The sequence below is a fragment of the Vitis vinifera genome, chromosome 4 (genome assembly GCF_030704535.1).
Source record: "Vitis vinifera cultivar Pinot Noir 40024 chromosome 4, ASM3070453v1".
Lineage (NCBI taxonomy): Eukaryota > Viridiplantae > Streptophyta > Magnoliopsida > Vitales > Vitaceae > Vitis > Vitis vinifera.
Window position 1 is genome coordinate 2,735,618 of NC_081808.1, and position 23,201 is coordinate 2,758,818.

At 35.1% G+C, this 23,201-nt stretch overlaps 5 protein-coding genes across 9 annotated transcripts; 2 read left to right on the forward strand and 3 right to left on the reverse strand.

Moving 5' to 3' along the window:
• Positions 1-2,110: 2,110 nt before the first annotated feature.
• LOC100249040 (protein NONRESPONDING TO OXYLIPINS 2, mitochondrial) lies at positions 2,111-8,431 on the reverse strand. Of its 2 annotated transcripts, XM_002281140.4 has the most exons (3): positions 8,196-8,431; positions 7,791-7,909; positions 2,111-2,432 (listed from the first exon to the last, which is right to left on the reverse strand). In XM_002281140.4, the coding sequence occupies exons 1-3, from the start codon at positions 8,321-8,323 to the stop codon at positions 2,407-2,409; spliced, it is 273 nt and encodes a 90-aa protein (XP_002281176.1). In that variant the 5' UTR covers positions 8,324-8,431; the 3' UTR covers positions 2,111-2,406. The 2 variants fall into 2 exon arrangements, with proteins under 2 accessions (XP_002281176.1, XP_059592165.1); XM_059736182.1 differs by lacking the exon at positions 2,111-2,432 and having other exon boundaries at positions 7,670-7,909; positions 8,196-8,416.
• Positions 8,432-9,206: 775 nt separating this feature from the next.
• On the reverse strand, positions 9,207-13,370 carry LOC100243888 (uncharacterized). 4 transcript variants are annotated; one of them, XR_785556.3, is made up of 9 exons: positions 13,170-13,370; positions 12,875-13,078; positions 12,306-12,366; positions 12,179-12,215; positions 11,894-11,971; positions 11,700-11,772; positions 10,682-10,721; positions 9,577-9,711; positions 9,207-9,500 (listed from the first exon to the last, which is right to left on the reverse strand). XR_785556.3 is itself a non-coding variant. In XM_002281155.5 (8 exons), exons 1-8 carry the CDS (start codon positions 13,206-13,208, stop codon positions 9,662-9,664), a joined length of 582 nt encoding a protein of 193 aa, XP_002281191.2. In that variant the 5' UTR covers positions 13,209-13,370; the 3' UTR covers positions 9,207-9,661. The 4 variants fall into 4 exon arrangements, 3 of the variants coding, with proteins under 3 accessions (XP_002281191.2, XP_010648489.1, XP_059592166.1); XM_002281155.5 differs by having other exon boundaries at positions 9,207-9,711; XM_010650187.3 differs by having other exon boundaries at positions 9,207-9,711; positions 12,875-13,075; positions 13,170-13,340.
• A 1,419-nt stretch (positions 13,371-14,789) lies between these two features.
• LOC104878995 (pentatricopeptide repeat-containing protein At3g09040, mitochondrial) lies at positions 14,790-18,395 on the reverse strand. Its single transcript, XM_019219190.2, has 2 exons — positions 15,983-18,395; positions 14,790-15,741 (listed from the first exon to the last, which is right to left on the reverse strand). Exon 1 carries the CDS (start codon positions 18,225-18,227, stop codon positions 16,125-16,127), a length of 2,103 nt encoding a protein of 700 aa, XP_019074735.1. The 5' UTR covers positions 18,228-18,395; the 3' UTR covers positions 14,790-15,741; positions 15,983-16,124.
• Positions 14,811-15,843, forward strand: LOC100266212 (uncharacterized). The gene has a single exon (XM_002281166.4). The coding sequence runs from the start codon at positions 15,018-15,020 to the stop codon at positions 15,717-15,719; it is 702 nt and encodes a 233-aa protein (XP_002281202.1). The 5' UTR covers positions 14,811-15,017; the 3' UTR covers positions 15,720-15,843.
• Positions 18,396-18,963: 568 nt separating the features above from the next.
• Positions 18,964-22,211, forward strand: LOC100261092 (ultraviolet-B receptor UVR8). The gene is made up of 5 exons (XM_059736184.1): positions 18,964-19,150; positions 19,618-19,794; positions 20,242-20,283; positions 20,440-20,549; positions 20,671-22,211. Exons 1-5 carry the CDS (start codon positions 19,057-19,059, stop codon positions 21,940-21,942), a joined length of 1,695 nt encoding a protein of 564 aa, XP_059592167.1. The 5' UTR covers positions 18,964-19,056; the 3' UTR covers positions 21,943-22,211.
• The last annotated feature ends 990 nt before the right edge of the window (positions 22,212-23,201 follow it).

Below are 23,201 nucleotides of genomic sequence, written 5' to 3' on the forward strand. Positions count from 1 at the left end.
TTTTGGAAACCTAAAATATTTTTAATATTTTTAAATATGTTTTAAAAATAACTTTTATATATGGTGTTTTATTTTTAATGTTTGTATAAATATTTTTTAAAGCAATACTAAAAAAAAAAAAAAAAAAAAGTAAAAACAATAGAAAATAATTAAAAGATGTAACATGAAAACATCATTTTTTTTAAAAACAATTTTTGATTGATAAATGTGTAATAAATTTTTTATAATAAGTAATATTTTCCTAACTTTTATGTTAATTTTTTTAAAATTATAAATTCTTTGAGCATAGTTAATCAAACATATATAAAAACTCTTATTGAGATTAAAATCGAGTTTCTAGCTTCTGATAAATAGAAGCAACTCTAAATATATATATATATATATATATATATATATATATATATATATATATATACATATATTTTAAAATATTTCATTTCATAAAGTGTTTTTTAAAAAACACTGCAAGTAATTTTCATATACTATATATATGATTTTTTAGATTTTTAAAAGTATTTTCTAAATTTTGTTGAATATATGTATTTTTTTTGAAAAGAACATTTTTAAGGTTAAACCGTTTCTTAGAATTATTATCAGGGGATGATTTTATGAAACGTTTCCAACTTTCCTAATATTTGAAATTTTTTATCATTCAAGTGTTATAAAAATATTAAAAATATTTCCTAAAATTTAACACTGTAGTGCAACTCTTCATATTATCATACTACCAGTACAATTTTCTTTTTTTTTTTCCATTTTTAATTAACCTCACAACAGAAAGTTTACTTTTACCCAGGCTTAATCAGAAATGATTATCCAAACATTCTGGATGGAGAAGGAGATACAGTACAGTTGACAATGTCCATTGCATGCAGTGTGCACGATCCGAAGTGATGCTAATCTAAATGCATGTTGTTTAATAGTTTAATACAATATATTTAAGGATAATCATATGAAATTATCTTAATTAAAGTTAAATTTTCAGTGGTCACATGGTGTAGTCAGTGATTTTCCCCCGATTTCCCCCAACCAAACACAGGTTAGTTAGTTCCCAAGCTAGAAAATGGCCCCCCATTCAAGAAAAGGGGAGGCCTACCTGTTAAAAACAAGGAACAGTGGTTCCATGACTTAAGCTTTTGGGAAGTCCAGTAGATGGACTTCCATTCCATGCATGGTGGGATATTTCATATTTTTCCATGTTCACTGTAAAGGATGTTGCCTCTTTGTCCAACCATCCTTTCTGACAATGACTTGGCTAACCAGTCTTTTTCTCATCTTGTCCAAACATTATCACTCACTCTTAAATTCTAATCTCTCTAGATTCTACCCATTCTCCTAATCATTTACTATGAAGTAATTTTTCTACATAAATTAAAATAGTACTTGTGTGTTCTGATTTTTACTTAAAATTTTCCTTCTTGTTTTTTTCTCAATAATTTAATTTTATTCATTCATAATTTTCATAAACAATCAAAGAGGAGAAATTTTTGTAAGTTTCTCTTGCATTTTTCTTTCCTTCCAAACAAACATAGCCTTAACCTTCTCAATGAAATCAGTTCAAATATGGGGATAGGATCATTCAATCCATTTCCCTAAATAGATGGACAATTTTCAAGAATTATAATCAGGAACCCTATGTTTTATGCAAGTAGCAGTGGTTCAAAGAAGGAACTGAGAAAGCTTTATTGTATTTCAATCTATACACGTGGGGATGAGTGTGAAGCAACGTACAGATGCAGAGAGAGAGAGAGAGAGAGAGAGAGAGAGATGTGAGGAGGAGAGGAGGCCCACATGCAAGTGTAGTGATGATATGGAGACATGGGACACAATGGCCAAGGCTTCTTTCAAAGGAATGGGAGACATTGAAGCCACTCCCTCATCAATCTCCCCACGTCCTCACCTGTACCGCACGTTGCTTTTTGCTTGCAAACACCATTCAATCCAATGCCCCTACCCACTCTTATATTCTACTTTATGCTCCTATCACATGTCCACATGAATGGATGAACAAGTATATGCCCCTATGGTATGAAGAAAACACACTTCACAGAGAAGGCAAAATCAAAAGCAATGCTTTCTAAAGACATTTAATCATTCTAAGCTGAAAGACTGAAACAACTAAACAAACTGGGATTTGCAATTATTTTCATACTGTTCAGATCTAAAACAAATCCAGAGTTCCAGGATCTGGGTGTTTAAGCAAAAGCACTGCACTACATTCATACTGAAAGAAAATCATGGCAAGAGATTCAAGAATCATGGGAACAAAGATAGTCAAAATGTTTTCTGGAATTCAAGTGTAGCAGCCATGTTCCCATCACAGGGACTTTGTCAAAAGTAACTTCATCGGATAATTATGGGAAGAAAATCACAAGAGAAGAACCCCTTTCTTATGACTTTGATCTCTTATCGCGGCACGCTCAGACCCAGTTCTGCCCAAAAAACAAGAGAAATAAAAGGAGTTTAGTATCAAGTGCCAACCTGCAATTGCAAATTGTTATTTCACTTGAAGAACCAGCTACTTGAGTCAAATGAACATTGGAGAATCATTTGAAATTAAACAATGAAATCAGGCACATCGACCACAAGTAAGGATTACTTAAAAATGAAGCAATGTTAATTAAATAGTCTATATGAAATGTTTTGGAGTCCAGCAGTTGCTAATTAGCGATTGACTGTTTGGAACTGAACATTTCTAAACTGATGCTCGTGCAACTTCATTAATGGCCCTCTTTGACCAAGACTCATTGGCCTACACCTAGAGAAAAAAATATTAGCACACAAAATAGATTAGCTAATGAAGGATTAGCAATAAACTATAGAGGGTATCGACCGAAAGCTGGAACAATTCGAACTGAGCTAAAGTATGCACATGGATGCAAGTTCTTCAAATTTCAATATTCATATCAATGGAGACAAGGTCAAACTAAATGAAACCCTGAAATCCCTAAAGTTTAATAAAAGATCCTGGGAATACTTAGAATTTTGTATCTGGACATTCATGAAGTTTTGAATTGTTATGAATTTCAGAATGGCTGAATGCTGAAACAAAAGTCATTTTATTTTGGGTGTTTGTCATGTAAGTTAAGCCCTCCCATGGCTACACTGACAATCTTTCACAGTATCTGCAGTCCCCACCTTCTCCACTACACTAAAAGTCTCTATATATGTTTTTTTTTATTCTTCGTTCCATGTGACAATTGGGAAAATCATATTGCACAAACTCAAATCCAAATGAGAGTTGGAACACCAGAAGGTTGCCAACCCCTATAGTTACTACTAATAATGTATCACTGTTTCTCAAACACAGGATGGTAATGTCTACACCGAGAAAGTTGGGTACTAGAAAAATCTGGAACCTAAGTGGATTATAAAGTTGTTGAATGTAAAGTTGTGGAATATGAGTGGGTCAACCTTCCATAAAGAATGCACACTAACACAATTGCATTCAGAGTACCAGTAGCATTACCATGTATCCATGACCTGATCTTGTCACATGGACCAGCATGCAAGTCAATCGCTAAAGATGCTTTCTCCACTACCAATTAGTGCCCAGTACATGATCTGACATATGACTGTATTCCACAAACTAATATGTAGCTCTGGTCATTGAAATTTAATGTGAAAGGCAAAATAAATATTGACTTATGATAGTCTGCCTCACTGCCAGGGGCTATCATATATATGGATACACAAGCCCACTGAATGACAAGGATAGGTTTCTAGATGACTTTAATAACAATAAGTGGAGCATAATAGTTATATGATTGAAAGCTCCGCACGCACAGTTATGTGGAGCCAGATTAAAATGGATGGGTCAATAGTCACCAGATCAGAGAATACCAAACTATCTTAACCAGGCTCCCATAACCATGCATGCAGAGATACCTGTCAAATTCAAACTCATTTCAATATGTATGGTAAAAGCAATGATTTAGTAACACTTGCATTACAAAAAAAAGAAAAGAAAAAAAATTATACTCCCTATATATCTAATGATACAACTGTTTTCCAAATCCAAACAAGTAAATGCATTTTCACTTGGATGTATGGTTTCTCTGTGTCTTCTTTCTATCCTTCATATCGATCATACCTAACTCACCATACAGACCATCATACACCTTATATATACCCCTGTTTACTACTTTCTTAACTTTTTTAGTTGGTTTTCTAGGCACTAATATTTCAAACATTGTACTTCATCATTCACAAGATCTTTGAATAATCATATTCTTTACTCTTCTTATAGAAACATACATCTAATTTCACAAAGCATTATTTTCATTCTAGCACGGCAGTGCATATGCATGCCACATTGACACATGTTGATGCATGACATGGTGGTCCAGGGTAAAATGGTGGCATCATTGTTACATAGTTTTCAACATACATCAAGCATCCAATAGAAAAATGGAACTGATTCAAATGGTTAATTTATACCATTTATCAAGGATCCTTGGTGCCTTAAAACCAGGCATCAATTCAATAGCTTTCTTTAGTGCTATATACATGGAATGATGGATGATAGTCTTATGAGAAAGCACAATGCAACATATCTTATTTGCCTCAATCTAACAAAAAGCTCTTCTCATAGAATTCACCTATTCACAGCTAAAACAGTTTAATCTTTAATATGAGGATTCAAAAGTGAAAAGGCTGAATCTGAGGAAGAGATTCCATGCAATCAACCTAAGTAACCAAAATCACATCATAAAGTCTTCAAGCATAGGATCACTACACATCCAGTTGTAAAAACTGATACTGTGTCAACAACAAAGAATATGCATCCAAAATATCTAAACAGGGAGACTAACCATATTTTAAACATGACAAGTATTGAGTTTGGATTGTGAGTTATGACTCAACATTGTTCAAGCTTCAGAATGTTAAATGTCAATTATAGGAAGAATGTAAAAATAGATTTCATTTAAGCCATTTTTGTATAGAATAGGAGTCATGGTGGTCAGCTGTACTGATTAACAAGAGCATGGAGGTAAAGATAACTAGAATTTCATCATTCATAACTGATACATCTGAGCAACATGAACATCTATAGATATTGATCACTGGCAAAGTCCAATATCAAGAACAGTAAAAGGTTTCCAAGTCATAGCAGCAACTTGGTGTAGAGTCTGTAGACTAAATAGTACAACAATAATAGAGTGTTAAACTCTTTGTTGCGCCCATCTAGCTTGAGATTTAACCCTTCAAACAATTTGAAGAATGATATATTCCTTCATTTGACTCGACCAATACACCCATCCAAATGATGTGGAAATGGTCTTCTTGCAGTTAATGCTCACCATTTTGTCTTGAAACGAGAGACTATGATATGATCACCCGTTCGAATAAAAAAGGAAATTCGATAGCCCAAGTTGATAAGAATGATATGAAAGTTGATAAGAATGATGTGATAACTCATTAAAGAATAACAATGAAAAAAAATGCCAAAAGCTTTCTGACATATGCGTTTGGTGGTCATTTATTCATAGAAATAGAAAGATAGGGGTGGTCTAGGTATTAGTCTATGAGAGTCTAATCTCCTCTCAATAAAACTTTACTTGGAAAATGATGCTAGAGATTTACCTTGGAAAGGGAATTCCTTTGGAGACTGGTCATTGTGGAAAATATGAGGAAATGAGAGGAGGCTGGTTCTCTCAGGTAGGAAGGGAGGGGTATGGTGTTGGTTTGTGCAAGGCACTAAAATGAGGATGAGAGCTTTAAAAGCTAGAACAAGATTTGTACTAGGCAAGGGATAAGTTTAAGTTTTGGTAAGATGTTGGATGTGGTGATTCTCCTTTAAATGACTCTTTTCCCTCTCTTTTCTATTTTACAGCTCACAAGAATACTTGGGAGGCTGATGTTCAAGAGATAGTGGGTATACAGGTCCTCTAGTATCCATGCTTCTTAAGACATTTCCAAGACTAGAAGTTGGACAGCATCAAGCATTTGCTTCGGAAGCTTCAAGGATTAGGGAGGTGCAGATAGGATGAGGATAGATTAGTTTGAGAGGCTCTTTAGAGTAGAAAATTATCATTAAAATCTTTCTATTCTGTTGTGAAGTTGGATGGAAAGGTGTCTTTAAACTCAAAGGAAGTGTGGGGCTCTTGGCATCCTTCAAAGTTGGGCTCTACATAGGAAGCTGTATGGGGAAGGGTCCTAACCATAGATCAACTCAAAAGATGAGAGTGGTTTGTGACAAATCATAGATTATGTGTAAGAATGTAGAACAATCAACTAATCACCTTCTCATCCGTGGTGGCAAAGCAAGGAGGCTGTGGCATTTTTTGTTCTCTCTTTCCAGCATCTCTTGGGTTCTCCTTCTTTAGTGAAAAACTTGCTAATGGGTTTGGCTTTTGAGTTTCATGGCAAGAAGAGATGGAAGGCTTTGAGCATAGCTCCTTTACTCTTGTTTTGGACAATTTGGCAGGAACTTAATTGAAGATCCTGCAAAGGGATTTAGCACTAAAATCAACCTCTAAGGACACCCTTTTCTGTACCTGTCCATTGGGCTCACTGGTCTCTTCAAGTTGGTCCTCTGCCCTTGCTAAACTTCAATGAGTGGTTGTGCTCTATGTATTGGACAAGTCTTTGTGGCTTTTGGTTATGTTTTCTTTACACCTTTTTCCCCTCTTTGTGTACGTCCAAGTACTTAGGAAACAAACCCCCTTTTTTTGTTAGGCACTTTTGGTATATTCTCATAGCCCCCTTTTTTTCCTAGGCACCTTTAGTATATTCTTATATGCCTATAATTAAAACACACGCAGACACACATTCTATCCATGTTGTATAAAATGTCTACAGCTAACAATTTTTGGCCCTTCATTTTGAGGATTTAAACTGATCCTAAGTGCAAGAAGGAAACTTCAATTTTCAAAACTGTCCTACATTTTTATTAAGTTATGCATTCCAACATAATTTTGTAGAGTTTAAGAGGCATTGTAGGAAGCTATTCTCACATCTTCCTCTATCATTTTAGAAATTAAGTCATGCCCATTCCCCCCTTTAAACAATCTTACTGAAGTGTATTTCCATTGATAATGTTTCATCACTAAAATGATTCATAGCTTATATCCCATCCCAAATGAAAATAGTAAATGGTGCTACTGTTCTCTAAACTGCCAACCCAACTAAGGTATGGATTAGAGACCAACATGAAAATGTTTACCCAATAAATAAAACATCAACACAAAACAACTCAAACAAAGCCTTACTTCCCAACTATTAGACTTGGTTTCATATTCCTTTCTCTCTATTTAGCCCTATCCGGAGTCATCTCCCATTCTTTTTAAGAACCAGTCAGAACAAAAATCAATTGCAATATACTTATTCCATAGACGATTGCATAATAGATCTTCACTAAACATACCTATAAAAATTTCCAATGCATGCCATTGGAAGATTAAACCCAATCCACAAATATATGTATGTGTTCTGATCACATATCAGAAGACCTGAGACACTATTGCTAAAAAGTTTCCGGGTTATTGTTCCACATCAGTCAATCAAACTAGATGAACTCGTGAACCAATAACAGGAACAACTAATCTGCTATGGTGAAAATATTGCAAGAAAAAAAATTCTTTTCTTTTCTTTTCTTATCTATTCTTTCATTTCCGATTTCTCAGCAATAAAACAGAGAAAAAGGAAAATCATAGAAATGCCAGAATTAAAAGCATTAAAACGAATAGCAAATGTATTGACTAATTACAGAGTAAAAAGTTGCTTACAGATACTAAATTTAAAATATTGTAGCTATCAAACTCCTGGATTTGCGCTGCAGATCATACCCTGAGACAGTGATCTTGAACTCGAAGAATCAATACCGAGACACGAGGTGAGTCGAGCTGAAGAAACCGCCGTGTGCAATGGAAGCAGAGACTGCAGACAACGTATTTGAGAAAATGACCTGAAGTTCAAAATCCAACTGTTATAATTGCTGCTAATCAAAGAAACTCAAACCAAATTGAGAAAGTGACTTAAAATTCAAACTTCAGTTGTTGAAAATGCTGTTGATTGAAGAAATCGAAGCCCTCAACTTCTAATTTCAAACGTCGAAAATCTTGTTAAATCAAAAAAAAAAAAAAATAGAAACCCATTTGAGAAACCAACTCGAAATTCAAATCCCAACGATTAAAAAATGTTGCTGATAGGAGAAACAGAAATGGGTTCGTGAAGTGGGGTTTAGGGTTTGCCTTGGAAGTGTTGGAGAAGCGCCTGGAGTGCAAAGCAGAGGAGTGGGGTTGCTGAGCTTGGTTTTGGTAATGGTGGATTTGAGGAGGGATAGGGTCGGTTTTGACAGAGAACGATAGCGAGACGCCATTGGAGCAGGGTGAAGACAACTGTTCAGTTTAGGGTTTTGCAGAGGTTTGCTATAAAGGGTTTAGGCTCGCAGGGGTTATTTGCTTTAAGATAAAAAAGAAAAATTCTCATACCAAATTTTTTATACCAAATTCATACTAAAATACATTTTTTAAATGACATTATTGCTAAAAAATAATTAATAATATAATTAAACTTAGTAAATGATGTTAATATTATATAATAAAAAATCTACTAAAAACAATTTTTGTTTAAAATTTTTCATTAGATACATTAATCAGAATTATTTTAGAAGAGAAAAAAATGATGGGTTCCATTTTTTAGGTGCCTTTGGTTGAGATGAAATCTTTTTCATCCGACGGCTGAAATAAGACGGAGGCATGATACCTTAGGAAGCACAGCAGAATTTTCCTAATATAAATCATTTAAGACTAAAGAGAAACATCACTCAAAAGTCAAAACCCCATTGAAAATTTATAATAATAATTATTATAAAATAAAATTTAAAAAAAAAAAACCATTTTCTTCTTTGGTATTAAACAAATAAATAAAATTTTGAATTGGGTCATCTGCTCAAACTCAAGAGAATTTGTATTATCATTTCATAATACACAGAGTGAACTTAATCGATCCTGAAGCTGCATTAATTAATGCTTGAAATGAGTCCATTTTCAAGATGATCCAAGTTTAATATGAGGTTATGAATATGATATATTCAGCTATTGTCCTAGGTGAAGTTGGGCAAGTTCCATCAAGCATCAACTCTCAACTGTTTTACAAATCACCTGTACTGCATTTGAGATGAGTTAGATGTATTGTGCCTTCAAAGATTTTAACTTCAAGTCACAGCCTTGAGATGCAAATGGAAGTTTCACCACAGGCCATATCAAAAGGTAAACTCTCTTTATAAAACATTCATGATGATTACAACGTTGTCTCTTCATTTTCTTCTGTTTCTGAAGCACAAGGTGATGGGCTTCTCACAGAGGATGAAAGGACTTAGAGACTCGCCAAAACCCAGTTTCCGACTTCTGGAGTTGAGAGATCCAGAAGAAGGATGCTGCTTGTGCTCCATTTGGCTGTCAAAGGAAATGGAAAGAAGAAAACTGCTGATCTTACATTTGTTCTGATGAGCATATACTCTATTCCTCCATTTCTCTCAGTGACCAAGTGCGAAACTGTCTAATAGTTAGCTAATAAGAATATGAACTAGAAAGAAATGATATTTGTCTTAGAGACTAGTTGCAGTCTGACCTAAATCACCTTAACCGTACTCCATGAGCTGCTAACATTCAAAGAAATCCCTCCCAAAGAGTTGCAAACTTCGGTCCAAAAACTATCACAGTAGGCGCTGTTTCCCAGTTATTGAATCTACCGATGCCTTTCTTCCTGCCCAAAACAGCAACAAACATGTTGTAAATAAATTGGTATTTGATGTGGAGACAAAAACAATGTGATCAACCATAACTGCTATTATGGATTTGACAAGCGTAAACTTCTCTCGGGCCTTTTTATGAGTTGACACTTGATAATTGCAAGGAAATACATTTCGAAATATAGTTAGAAGCATAGCTGGATTCTGGATTATCTACTATCAGATTCAAAAATCGTCATGGTTGCAGTTATTCTTTCACAATGATGTGCATGTCATATAAAAAATCTTCACATGAAGATTACATTTTTAAAGCCTTTTTTCTTCCAACACAAACAGTGTCATAACATTCCAGCACTTTTAGTGCAAATAAGATCACAATTTCTCTTTCTTTTTCTTCTTCTTTTTAATCCCCTTTCACATCTCAGGATCTCTCAAACACCCAGAATTCGCACATGTGGATACCATCATTGATTTAGGGTACATCTGGATGCCCCATTGGAATGAAGAGTCAATTCTTCTATAGCATGTGAAAGGAATCCACCTTTGTTGCATGTGAAAATTCACTTCAAGGATTTTCATGAAATTATCCAATTTTAAGTTATATGTATACATATATTTTAAATATTTGTTCTCCTAATGTCTAGATTTTCTGTATGGTGCCATTCTAGAAAATGGTGGATATCTAATGACAAGGAAAGCAAAATCAAATCATTTTATTCTCATTGGATGTCTGAATAGTCTTAAAAACTGTAAGTAAGTTTCAGACAACCCAAAGACCAGTAGGTCCAATTTTAACAAGTGGGAAGGTGAACACCAAGCTGGAAAATGACACTTGAAATAAAATTTCAACAAGAAGCTTTTATAAGCTTAAGCAGAGGAACAAACATAAAACTAGAACATCTTAGCATCCAGAGAGAGCAGCCTTCAAATCAGAACCAATTAAGGAAAATTCATGTAGTAAACTGGAAATGAGAAGAAACATACCAGGCCCGATGGCAAGAACTGTCTTTGAGCCAGACAAAACCTATGTGGAACAAAAAGGTCTCAATATCTCAAATAAGACGGGTTCAGATAAAACCTTAAAAATTTAGTAACCAAACCTCTGGTTGAGCACCAACCAAAGTTGAAAGCCAGTGCATGAGTACATAATTTAGAGTCAAATCCCAAACTACTTGCAGCGGCCACATAAATTTAAGTACTATATTCAGAGCACAACATATAGCTACATCATTTGGATTCTTTGTACAATATAACTAAACCCTGTCTCACAGAAGTAAAACCGTATTTTCTCCCCTTTATTCATTGTGAATAAATTATAGAGCTGCCTTAAAGTTGCAAGTTGCAACTTGTTGAAGGTATCAGCTAGCATCCTGGTAAAGTCACTAGGGGCTTTTGCTTCCACCAAAGACTTAGGATCAAGTCCTGACTTTGTCAGGGTTGGGAAGTTAATGAATACGAGGGAGGACTACCCTATTGGGCTGCTTATTGTAGCCGTTGGAGACAAAGGGGGGAAAAATTGAAACTTGCAACAGCTGTTCCAACAGCTAAGTGCTCATGGTTTGAAAAGATTGACCAAAAAATGATCTGAACACTTTTTCGGAAATTGAGAAACACAAGGAATGATTTAGTCTTTGATTCTACAACATTCGAATCCACAAGTTTATAGTTTGAATTTCATCACCACCAAAATCATCAAACATGACAATAGAAACAACATAACTTTAAGAAACCCTAGAGTAATTCCAAATGAATGATACCAGATGCAGTGGTAATAAAATAAACCAGTTCAGGTGCTATGAAAAATAAAGAGGAAATTTACTTTGGTATATGGTGTCTAAATGTCCTGGAGTCCAGTTTAAAGGAAAACTCAGGCTTGTACATCGAAGCAACCCATTTTCTTTATTTTGGCTTTTATATACCCTGGCCTCATTGATTATTATTTGCACTAGAGCACTTCAAGATGACTTTATCAGTCCCGTCATTATGTCATACAAAATTATACCTGTGTGCGTCCTGCATCAGCAACAACGAAAGTTGGAAGGCCAATACTCTCAGCTGCTTCCTTTAGTTTATTCCTGGTAGAGGGTCCAAAGTGCAACTCAATGTGTCAGTGACAAAAGAGAAACTAAACACAGAACAGTTAGCTTTTACACATTTAGGGGAAAACAATACGTTACAATGAGGTCACCCACTTACATTTCTTGTTGATTCTTGCATGTGACAACTATTTTTGCTTGCCCGCATTGCTCCCATTGTCTCAAAAGTGACCTCTGGCTGCAATACAACAACCTACTCCATCAAGAAACATGCAACTTTCTAGTAGTTGTAGTAGTTTGCACTTATTTTTATGTCTAGCTAACAGGTAATATCATCATATTCAGTACTAAATTCGTTTTCTCAAACTTGTGCTTCAGGATGAGAGAGAGATGAGAAGGGAACGAGGGGAAGAGGAAATCACTTATAATCAGCAGATATATATACCTTTGCACCAGTTCCGCATACATGCCAGTGGCTGCATCTGCAAGTTCGTTAGATAAATCCAATGAGGTAATTAACAAAAGGCATGAAATGCACAATGCCGACATAAATAGATGTTGAGGGATCTTACGAGCACATTGAGATGCAATCTTCCCTGTTCCCATTTTCAGGTCTTGTCTAACAACCAAAACCTGGCATTAGAAGTCCCCACTTAAAATCAGACAATTTTAAAAAATCACTAGAAGTCTACAGCTATACAAATCATCCTTATGATTCAAGTGAAACCAGATACATCCCCACCTCATCATCCACCTCTATGTGCCTAATGAATTAACTTAGATAACAAATTTGTTTGAACCCTGAATGATGAATTTGAACCATCATATGCTTTGTGAAGTACAATGAATTCCCATTAGATGTCACAACTCCAAACATCCCCTTAAACAAAGGCAATTAAAAGGGTTCATCCACGAACTTCCTCATTTCACAAAGACTAAAAATGAAAGCCCATCCACTAATTTATCTTGTGAATGAAACCCATTACTGCAAAACATTTTAAGAAACGAAAATAACATGAAATTAAATTCAATGAAACAAAATTACATGCCAGTTGATTTCAACATTTACACGAAATTACTAATAAGAAACAACAAAATTAATAGAAGGCAAGATAACAAGAACCAAGACATCAGTATAGACCATTTTAAGTTCTTCATCAGAGTTACTTGATACTAGTTGCTGCTGCTGCTGGCGCTTTCCCAGTAAGGAATTATTATGCCTCGGTTGATTCTTGGGGACTTTTGATAAATCCAAGAAAAACCCAAAAATGAAACCGATGATGAGACCTGGTATGAAGTTTTCTGGCTTGAAATTCACTGCAAACCATTCTCTTTCTTGTTTCTGCTGCTTTTGATAATAAAAAGTAATGAATAGATAACAAAAAAAAAGAGAGAGAGAAGAGAGAAAACAAGTAACTTAAGTGAAGATTATGCACCTTGTTTGGCTGGGAAGAGTTTCGGAACGAACCCAACATTGGTTTTGGGCTGTTTGTAGCGAAGAGGAAGATAGGTCTAAGAAGGGGTTGAATGGTGATTGGTTAGCAGCAGAATTCGTGGAAAGTAAAGGAAAACACAGGGAAAACTATAAAATGATATTGGCAGGACAGCTCTTGCTAGAGACAAGGCGCATGAGCGCTCTATCAAATTTTTATCTATAATTTAGACGTCTAAGAAAAAAATATAAAAATTTGAGATTTAATAATCTATATATATATTTTTTATTGAAATTAATATTTTGAAGGTGTCTAAATTTTATAAATAATTTTTTATTATTTTTTATTTTACCATAATCTAATATGGTTAAACATAATTAATTAATAGCCTTGGGCCAAAGAAAATCTATTAATTAAGCAAATATTAATTTATCAATTACTTAAATATTTTATTTTATGAACTAAGTGATTTAATATAGTACATCATACAAGATCACATGGATTTAGTTGTGACATTGAAATATGTACTACGAAAGCTTCTTATATGGATAGTATGCTTTAGTTATATATCAAAAAGTTATTAATTTATGTAATAAGTTAGACCTATATAAAATTATGTAGATTTTTTTTATAACATATGATCTTATAAATTTATCAAATTCTTAATTTAGCACAATAACCCCAAGTCTGGATTAAAGACACCTGATTTTAATATAATTTTAGAAAAAATATATTATTTGTTGAAAACAAAATAATTGCAGTTTGAGAAAGTCAAAACCTTTGTTTAAACTTAGTAAAGAGTTATTTCCTTATCTAACTATTTTGTTTGAATAATTTATAATTTAGAAACTGCATAATATGAAAATTAAGTAAATATTACTTATCGTAAATGTTTTATTTTACTTTATGGAATAAGTTATTATTTAAATCTCATAATTTTTCTTATGTTTACGTATTTGGTAAAACTTAATATTTATTAGTTAATAATTTAAGTTAACTTTAAGTTAAATTATATTTAAATGGTTGACTTAAAACTTATTATTTAATTTTTATATTAAATTAAAATTATTTAAAAAAACTAATTTAAAACTTATTTTAAATCATTAAATTAACATATTTATTCTCATAAATTATAATTAGGGTAAAGAAAATCGAGTAATAGTAGATATTGTAGAACAATAATAAGATCATAGAAATAGGTAAGGTAAATGAGGATAAAAAAAAAGTAATATGAAAATATGTAATTAAAAATAAATTAATTATTTATACTTATTACTTAAAGTTGTTTTCTACTTTTAACTTATACTATTAAGTGTTTTACTAAATATACTTAATTTACTTAATGATCTAAATTAAGATATTAAGTTCCAAACACCCACTAAAACAAATAATAATAATAAGTTTGGGACACTCAAGTATTTTAAATTATTTTTTAGTAATCTGAAAAATGGATCCCAACACATTGCTATAAATGGAAAGTGATTTTCAGGAATAATGGTTTGCCTATGACATATCCAGCATCCTCTACCAACTCTTCCCCACTCTTTTAACTGCAAATCTTGATTAGATTTTGGGAAGAATGAGCTTTTGGATCATTAACTGGGAATTTAGAAGAAAATGATGAGCAATCACAACCTGTTCTCGTGGCTAGATTTCATGAAACTTGCCTTTTGGTCACAACTTACAACCCACCAACTCAAGGTTTCCATATTCCCCTGTTATAATGTTCCCTACTCTTCCGCTATCCCTCTCGTGTCCCTCAAGCCTACTCAAAGAATCTCAACCACATTCCTTTACAAATAGGGGTATTGTTCATTTCCCCACCTTAACTGCCATAACTGCCATTGTTGAATGGAGTCTGTTGCCTCCAATTCATCGCCACCGGAGCATCGGTTGCACCCCCGGTTTAAACCTACACAGCCTGTTGCAGACCGGATAGTCAGAGCCATCCGCCACCGCCTTCGTCTCCTTCATCGCTCTGAGTCCAACTTCTTTGTGTTGGGCGCCACTGGGAATGTGTATACGGTGACTTTATCCACCAACCCATCATGCACCTGCCCAGACAGGACAACACCCTGCAAGCATATTCTGTTTGTGTTCATAAAGGTATTGGGGGTCTCTCTTGATGATTCGTGTCTCAGGAGGAGGACTCTGAGGCCGTGCCTGCTTAGTCACCTGCTTAGCAAGCCTACATCGCCTGAAGCAGTGGCAGGGGCTGGTGTTCGAGAGAGGTTTCATCAGCTCTTCTTGCAGGCAAGGGAGGGCTCTTCCAGGCCGGCAATTGAAATAGAGGATGGTACCATGTGTCCTGTTTGTCTTGATGAGATGGGAAGAGGGGAGAAGGTGGTGGCTTGTGGAACATGTAGGAATCCCATACATGAGGAATGCTTGTTGACGTGGAAGAGGACTAGAGGGAGGAGGTCAGCTAGCTGTGTCATTTGTCGGGCCAGGTGGAGCAATAGGACAGATCAGGAGAGGTATCTGAACCTGGCTGCTTATGTTACTGATGATGATGAGGTTGCTGAGGGAGATGGGGGTCTCTGGGGTGATTAGGGTTTACCATCACCCAGTTCACCTGAAAAGGAAGAACAAGAAATGCCGTGGATGAATGTTATCTGTATATACATGCACAACATAATGAAAATTTGAAAAAAAAAAAAAGTGTTTTATGGTTCAATTTTATTATCCTGGCAAAGGAAAACAAAAATGCCAATTTCATGATTGGGAAAGGCATAATCTAAACCAAAGCATCTGATGCTGTTACACATAATATAGTTTGGGATATTAGCATGCATGTATGAATAGACAGAACTTACCAGTTCTTGCTGGTTTTCTCGTGTATAGTTTGGAATATGGTGGAGATCGTGATCACACATCTGACTGATTGCCAAGCTCGAGAGGGCGCTAGGGCTGCAGTCATTTTCAAGGAGCGTAAATCTGTCCCCAGGATGAACACCATTATTGTACTCCAAACCTCAATGACTCAATCCAGCTGCACCCTGGTTCCTTCTCAACCCCCATATCCTTCATCAGATCTCTTATTCTTGATACCTCAGACCACAATTCTTTAGATGCATATATGTTAGATAAAGCAGTGTAAGAGGAGGAATAATGAGGCTCTAAAAACAAGCAGTGCTGAGCAGCTCGAGAGCCAACATCAGAATTCTTATGAACTCCACAGGCAGAAAGAAGAGACCCCCAGATTCCGGGTTCCTTTGAAAATGAAGAACTGAGAAGAAAGGCCTCTGCCTCTTCAAGATAACCTGCTCGGCCAAGGAGGTCCACCATACAAGTGCAATGTTCCATTGAGGGTGGAATTCCATAATTATGAACCATTAAATTGTAAAAGTTTCTCCCTTCTTCCACTAAACCCGCATGGCTACAAGCAAATAGGATCCCAACAAATGTTACAGCTGTGGGCAAAATTCCAGAACTTGTCATTTCCTGAAATAGGAGAAGTGCTTCTTTGCAGAAACCATTTTGGGCATAACCTGTTATCATTGAATTCCAAGAAACAACATTCTTTTCAGGCATAACAGAGAAAACCTTCTGTGCATCTTCTACCATCCCACATTTTGAGTACATGTCAATCACTGCACTTCCTACATATATTGTGCAGTCAAGCCCCGACTTCATCACATGGGCATGCAAATGCCTTCCCTGTTCAACCGCAGCCCAACTTGAAACTGCTTTTATAACACTTGAGGAAGAGAACTCATCTGTTTTATCAATAAACTTGCGCATTTTGCAGAACTGCATGAGGGCTTTCTCTCCCTCACCATTTTGTGCAAAGCCTGAAATAATTCCAGCCCAGCATACGGAATTAGGTCTATTTATTGACTCAAAAGCCTCCAATGCAGAGTCAGTGAAGCCACACTTAGAATAGAAGTTCACTATTGAGTTCCCAACCGAGACATCCGAGTCCAAACCAAACTTGACCGAGTGGACATGCACTTGAGCTCCTTCAGCAACAGTACTTGATACAGAGCAAGAGGAGAAAAGGCCTACGAATGTGAAGGAGTCAGGTTCCATTCCTTCAGATTGCAACTGGGAATAAACTCTTAATGCTTCCTCATACTTACCCATCAAACTATAGCCTGTGATGAGTGCATTAAAGGACACCAAATTCCTTTTGCTCATTTCACCAAAAGCTCTCTCCACATCTTCTATATCATAAAATTTCGAATACATATCGACTAGTGCAGTAGCCACAAAAACATCCATTGAACATCCCAACTTCAGGACTTTAGCATGGAAGCATCTACCCACTGCACTGTCCGACATTGCAGTTGAGGCCTTCAAAACACAGCAAAATGTTGTGTCATTAGGCTTAAAGCCTTCTAACTCCATCTGATAGAATAATTCAATAGCCTCTTCTTCATAACAATTTTGAGCATACCCAGTAATCATAGTGTTCCAAGCTACAATATCCTTATTTTCAATTTGATCAAAAGCTAGGCCTGCCATATCTAAAATACCGCATTTGCAGTACATATAGACGGTCGACCCAGAAACAAATAAATCCGAATCAAAACCAATTTTAACTGCATACCCATGCACGCATTTGCCGATTCTAGAACAGCCCAAACCGCCACAAGCCTTGAGAACAGTAGCCAGAGTAAAATCACTGACAAGCAATTTCCAATTTTCGCAACTATTTATCATACTACAAAACAAGCCACAAGCTTCCTCGTTCAAACCGCGCTGCGAATACCCTGCAATCATTGAATTCCAGGATACATCGTCTCTTTCAGGCATATCGTCGAACAAGAAACGAGCTTCTTTTATGCGGTCATGCTTCGAGTACATAGAGATCAACCCACTTGAAACAAAGAGCTGATTTGAGAACCCTTTTTTAAGAATCAAACAATGCAGGCTTGTAGCCAAACTGGGTCGTGTTGATTGAGCACAGGCGCTGATTGTGGCTGAGTACGTTATGGCATTTGGCTCGATACCTGCACGCAGCATTTGTAAGAAGCAAGATAGCGCTTGGTCGACGAGGCCTCTACGTGCATTATCCGTGATCTTCGAAGTCCATCTTACCACGTTGGTTTCTAGCATTTCATCCAACAGCTCGCGGGCCTAATGAATTTTCCCGTAACCTATGTTTGGTTGCCGAGAAACTTAATAAAATCTTTCAAGCAAATCTTCAACAAATACTAGAATGTTAAATTTATGATAGATAACAGGACGACGACCCGGAAAGAAAACAAAAAATAAAAATAAAAATAAATATTTAATAATAATTAAAAATAAAATAAAGTTAAGCCTTAACCATCATCCAATCAAATACTAACGCACCAAAGCCATTGTAGCACAAAAGGATAAGCATTACTGAGTTTGATTAGAGTCATTGTCAATAGAAAATGGTATAGAGGCATTTCACATTTTCACTCAATCTCTATCTAATATTATCACATAAATTTTTTCCGACTATTTTTAATTTCGGCTACATAATTTTTTTAGTTATTATAAAAAATATCATCAATCAAGTGTCGAATGTCATAAATAAATTTTCGAGTTTTATTATTTATATTTTAATTCTTTTTGGTACACAAATTTGTTTGTATACATATATTTATCCTATTAGTTTTTATTAGAAAAAATATAATAAATAAAATTTAATTATTTTCATATTTTTATAATAAAATTAAATATATAGAAAATTTTAATTTTTTGTTCTGTTGATTATTTTATTTTAAAAATTATGTTTTAAAAGCGTTTTTATTGAAATTATAATAATTTGTTTTTGATGAAGTGATTTAAAAAAATTCAGTAAAGTCATAAGATATGGGACAAATTTTAAGCCATTCTAAATTTTACTTTTCCTCTATAAAGTGGTGGAGTCCTACAACTTGACCATAGCCACGATACTTCCTCGCTGGAAACGATGGAGGACGCCGGAACAGTTCCGGAATCTGGAAATTTGAGGGGAAAAATTGTCTCTGTCGCCGCCGGGGAAGCTCACTCTCTCGTGCTCACAGGTGATAGAGAAAGAGAGAGTTTTGTTTAGTTGCATTTCTTCATTTTTATTTATTTATTTTTTTTTCTGTTTGGCTGCCGAGAAAAATAAGGGAAAGAGCAACTAACATGGATTCTAGGTTATATTTTGTGCTGTTTTGGTTTCCGAGAAATAGAAAACTGGCCGACGAAAGCAGATAGTCGAATTAGGATTAGAAGAGCGGAGATTTTTGGTTTTTTTTTTTGTGTTTTCCTGCATTTTATCAGACTGAGCGTAAGCGAGAATTAAGGCCCAGTTTGGTGGCCAAGAGAACTGAGGAAAAGGAAAGAAAATTTTAAATATTTGCTTGAGAAATATGAAAAACTCACCAGATGTGTGTGTATATATTACTGCGTCTTACAAATCTAAAATAATTTGCTTCATGAGTTCTTATAATAATGGAAAATACCCTCAATGAATTTCTGAGATTTGGGTTTGTGTGAATGATAGGCGATGGCCGTGTGTATTCATGGGGAAGAGGAACATTTGGGCGCCTGGGGACTGGTTCAGAAGCTGACGAGCTTTTTCCAGTTCCAATTAAGTTTGATTCAGCTGAAAAGTCAGATTCAAAGGGGGTCAAGTTTGTGGGAATTGCTGCTGGTGCTTACCATAGTGTGGCTCTTGCAGGTTAGTTTAGCTTTTCGGATGCATGAATTTTGAATTTTTTTTTTTTTTTCCCGAACAAAACTTGTAGCAGTTATTTTGGGATTGTCTAATGATATGCTCTCTCCAACTTCTTAAGCCATCTTTAGTGGGAATAGGATTTTTTTTAATTTTTTTTCCGGGATTTCATTATTTTCCATGAACAATGTAGTATTCCGAGAGCAATTCCCATACCTTAGTAAGCTTGTTCATGCATATCCATAATCCACCTAGAGTTTGTGGTTTCAATTCAGCTATATGATCTTAAGGTAATCAACTACAAATTATAGAAGTAGTAGACCTCAACAGACATATCATGGGAGCAGGTTCAAGATGAAGTTTTTTCTAAACCAAGGAAGTAGTAAATAACTTGAACTAGGAGGTGATTTCCGGTGATTCTGATTTTGCTTTTTGCCTCCTCTTCAATGGCAGATGATGGAACAGTTTGGTGCTGGGGTTACAATAGCTGTATCCTCTATCATGGTGATGTTTCTTTATTTTCCTTTCATTGCTTTCAATGTCAGTGCCAAATTTAGACATGGAACTTGTTTTGCACTTTTGCTAGGTCCGTATGTTTTTTTGTATTTCTCAGGTTTATCCTTGACTGCTATATGGATGGCCAACTTGGTTTCAGTGATGACAATTGTTTAGTCCCCCACTTGTTAGAGCTGTTCCTTGGGTTGGGCTCTCTTGGTTCTCTGACAGATGAGTCAGATACGAAGAATAAAACACCATTGAAGGTATGGAACAAATTATATTTCTGTTTTTGAAAAGAATCAAGCCAAGCTAAGAGCCTTCTACGATGCTTTTGTTATCAAAATTTCAGTGTTTGTTACTAGTTCATCTGGCTTTCTATGACAGGTTAATGCTGTCAAAGCTGGTGGAATGATGTCACTGGCAATTGATAATCTTGGGGGCCTCTGGATGTGGGGCAATGTCCCTGAAAGCAGTCCCGATAAAGGGGAATTCTCTCTTGTTAGCAGTTTCACTCCAATTCCTGTCTGGGACTTTCATGGCCACACTGTTGTGAAGGTGGCATGTGGAAATGAGCATGTTGTAGCCCTAGTTAGTCATGGGGAAACATATAAAGGTGGGGATCTCATTTGCTACTCTTGGGGTAACAACGGCCATGGCCAGTTAGGTCTTGGAGATACAGAGAACAGGTTACGTCCCGAAGTGGTAAAAACTTTCAACCTCGAATCCTTATGGGAAGTTTATGAGGTAGCATGTGGAGCCTTCCACACAGCCCTGCTCACTCACAAAAAGAGACCAAGTGACACATTAGAAAGTATGTGCTGGACATTTGGTCTAGGGGATAATGGGCAACTTGGGCATGGAACCACAAAAGGTATTTCGTTGCCCGAGCCTGTAAAAGACTTGCCAGAACATAGATTCCTGGTTTCTGTTGACTGTGGCTTATTTCACACTAGTGTAGTATCATCGGCCGGAGAGGTGTGGTCATGGGGGATGGAAAAGGGCCTTGGCTTATGCCCAGATGCTAGTTTCACTGGAACAGATCCTGGGGATGCTCCTTCTCCACTTTTGTATGGATCAAAATTTCGGGATCCAGTTCAAGTTGCATGTGGAGCTGCCCATACTGTTCTTGTTGCAGATGATGGATATAAGCTTTGGTCTTGGGGCAGGGGAAGGAGTGGGGTTCTGGGAAATGGTAAGACAGTGGATTGTTTTGCTCCTAGTACTGTATTATGGCCCCCACTCACTGAGGATTTCAAGGAGTTGGAATCGGGGACTACAAGTGGGGAGAAAAAGATTGAGAACAAGGATCCTGAAGAAGTCACCGAGATGGAGAAAAGATTGTCTTTGGCAACAGAGGAAATGAAGCTCCTTCACTCAAAACTGTCTACAATGGAAAGATATGCAAGCATACTTCATGGCTCAATTTTTGGAAAACCTTTTGAAGAACAGGATATTCCAATCTCATTGCAGAATTCAGGCTTTTTTGACATTGCAAAGGAATGGGAGAACATGTTGGAGTCAGCTGATCGTGGTAAGCTTGTGATGTTGGAAAAGTTTTACCGAAACATGCTTGCTGGTGTTAAAGATAAGCTAATGAAGAGAAGGATCCAGGAGATTATCAAGGAATGTCTTCCTCCTCCAGCGACAGGAAACTAGTCTTACAGAAAAGCTCACAGGAATGAATGCAGCAGTCTGAGATAGAGAAAAGCTTGGTTTGATGCTCTTACTATGCTACTAAGTTGGAGGGATATCTAAGGATTTTGCTTTGTAAGTATTCATGAGACTGCATTATTTACACTAGATTGATGTATGTTGTGTGTAGAAGAATAAAAGAGGCATTTAGCCCAAAGATTGATTGGGCTGCCTCCTGACAATTTGGGGTTGATCTCTGGAGAAAATAATAATCATATGTGTTTGTGTCTGTACCCTGCAGACTCCTGATGACTATTTTTTATTTATAAAAAAAAACCAAAACCAAAAAGTAAGAATTTTTTAAAAAAAGGTAAAAAATAGGAAATTGTCTCTTGAAGATACAAATTGCTAAAAAAAAAAAAAAATCTTCAAACATCATATAATTATTTAATAAATTAATAATAAATTTGTTTTTTTATAAACTCATTTTTCACATAAATAATTTTTTTATATTCCAAAATGAAAGAAACAAAAAATAATAGATAATATTATTTATTTTATAAATAAAAAACACTATCAAATTAAATTAATTTTATTAATTATAATTAATTGAATTAATTTAAAGAAAAAAAATTAAAGGTCAAGAAAAAAAAAATTTAATTCAATATCTAATTTGATATAAAATTTTTAAATATGGAATGTTAAACATAATTTATAAATATTATTGTTGATAAATATCTTAATAATTATAATTATTTTCATATATTAAATTTAGTAAATAAAATTAATTAAATTTATAATAATTATATTATTGTATGAGTATATTATTTTTAGGGAATGGAAAAATGGATTTTTAGAGTTTTTTTTTCAAAGTAGTCTATTGAAGAGATTATTATGATTTCCATTTTTTCTTTAAAAGACGATTTTTTTATATAATTAAAAAAAAAAATTTCTCTTTTCTACCTGGTTTTGAAATATTTTTCCTTTTTCTATGATAGATTTGAAATTATTTTTCTTATTACGATAATTTAGGAATGAATTTTTTAAGTTGTTGTACTTTTGTCAAAAATCCGATAATTATTGAAGTCTAGACTGATGAAGCTACGATTTGTTACAAAATAATAAGACTAAATATATGTATATATGATATAATTGATTGAATTTTCTTGAGTTCTATCGTTGAGCCTATGAATAAAATATCCCTTATGATTTGGTGACCAAAATCATACCAAAAAAGCTTTTTTTACAGTAGTATTTATATGTTCAGAACGGAGGACAGAACT

Coding starts and splice junctions, on each gene's coding strand:
- LOC100249040 (XM_059736182.1), bottom strand. CDS start 8,323: ATGGCGTCTCGCTATCGTTCTCTGTCAAAACCGACCCTATCCCTCCTC. Junction 7,910..8,195: donor GCTTCTCCAACACTTCCAAG/GCAAACCCTAAA, acceptor TTTGAACTTCAG/GTCATTTTCTCAAATACGTT.
- LOC100243888 (XM_059736183.1), bottom strand. CDS start 13,208: ATGTTGGGTTCGTTCCGAAACTCTTCCCAGCCAAACAAG. Junction 12,367..12,874: donor CTGATGAAGAACTTAAAATG/GTCTATACTGAT, acceptor TTCTAATGCCAG/GTTTTGGTTGTTAGACAAGA. Junction 12,216..12,305: donor GATTGCATCTCAATGTGCTC/GTAAGATCCCTC, acceptor ACGAACTTGCAG/ATGCAGCCACTGGCATGTAT.
- LOC100266212 (XM_002281166.4), top strand. CDS start 15,018: ATGGAGTCTGTTGCCTCCAATTCATCGCCACCGGAGCATCGGTTGCAC.
- LOC104878995 (XM_019219190.2), bottom strand. CDS start 18,227: ATGCTAGAAACCAACGTGGTAAGATGGACTTCGAAGATCACGGATAAT.
- LOC100261092 (XM_059736184.1), top strand. CDS start 19,057: ATGGAGGACGCCGGAACAGTTCCGGAATCTGGAAATTTGAGGGGAAAA. Junction 19,151..19,617: donor TCACTCTCTCGTGCTCACAG/GTGATAGAGAAA, acceptor TGTGAATGATAG/GCGATGGCCGTGTGTATTCA. Junction 20,550..20,670: donor AGAATAAAACACCATTGAAG/GTATGGAACAAA, acceptor TTTCTATGACAG/GTTAATGCTGTCAAAGCTGG.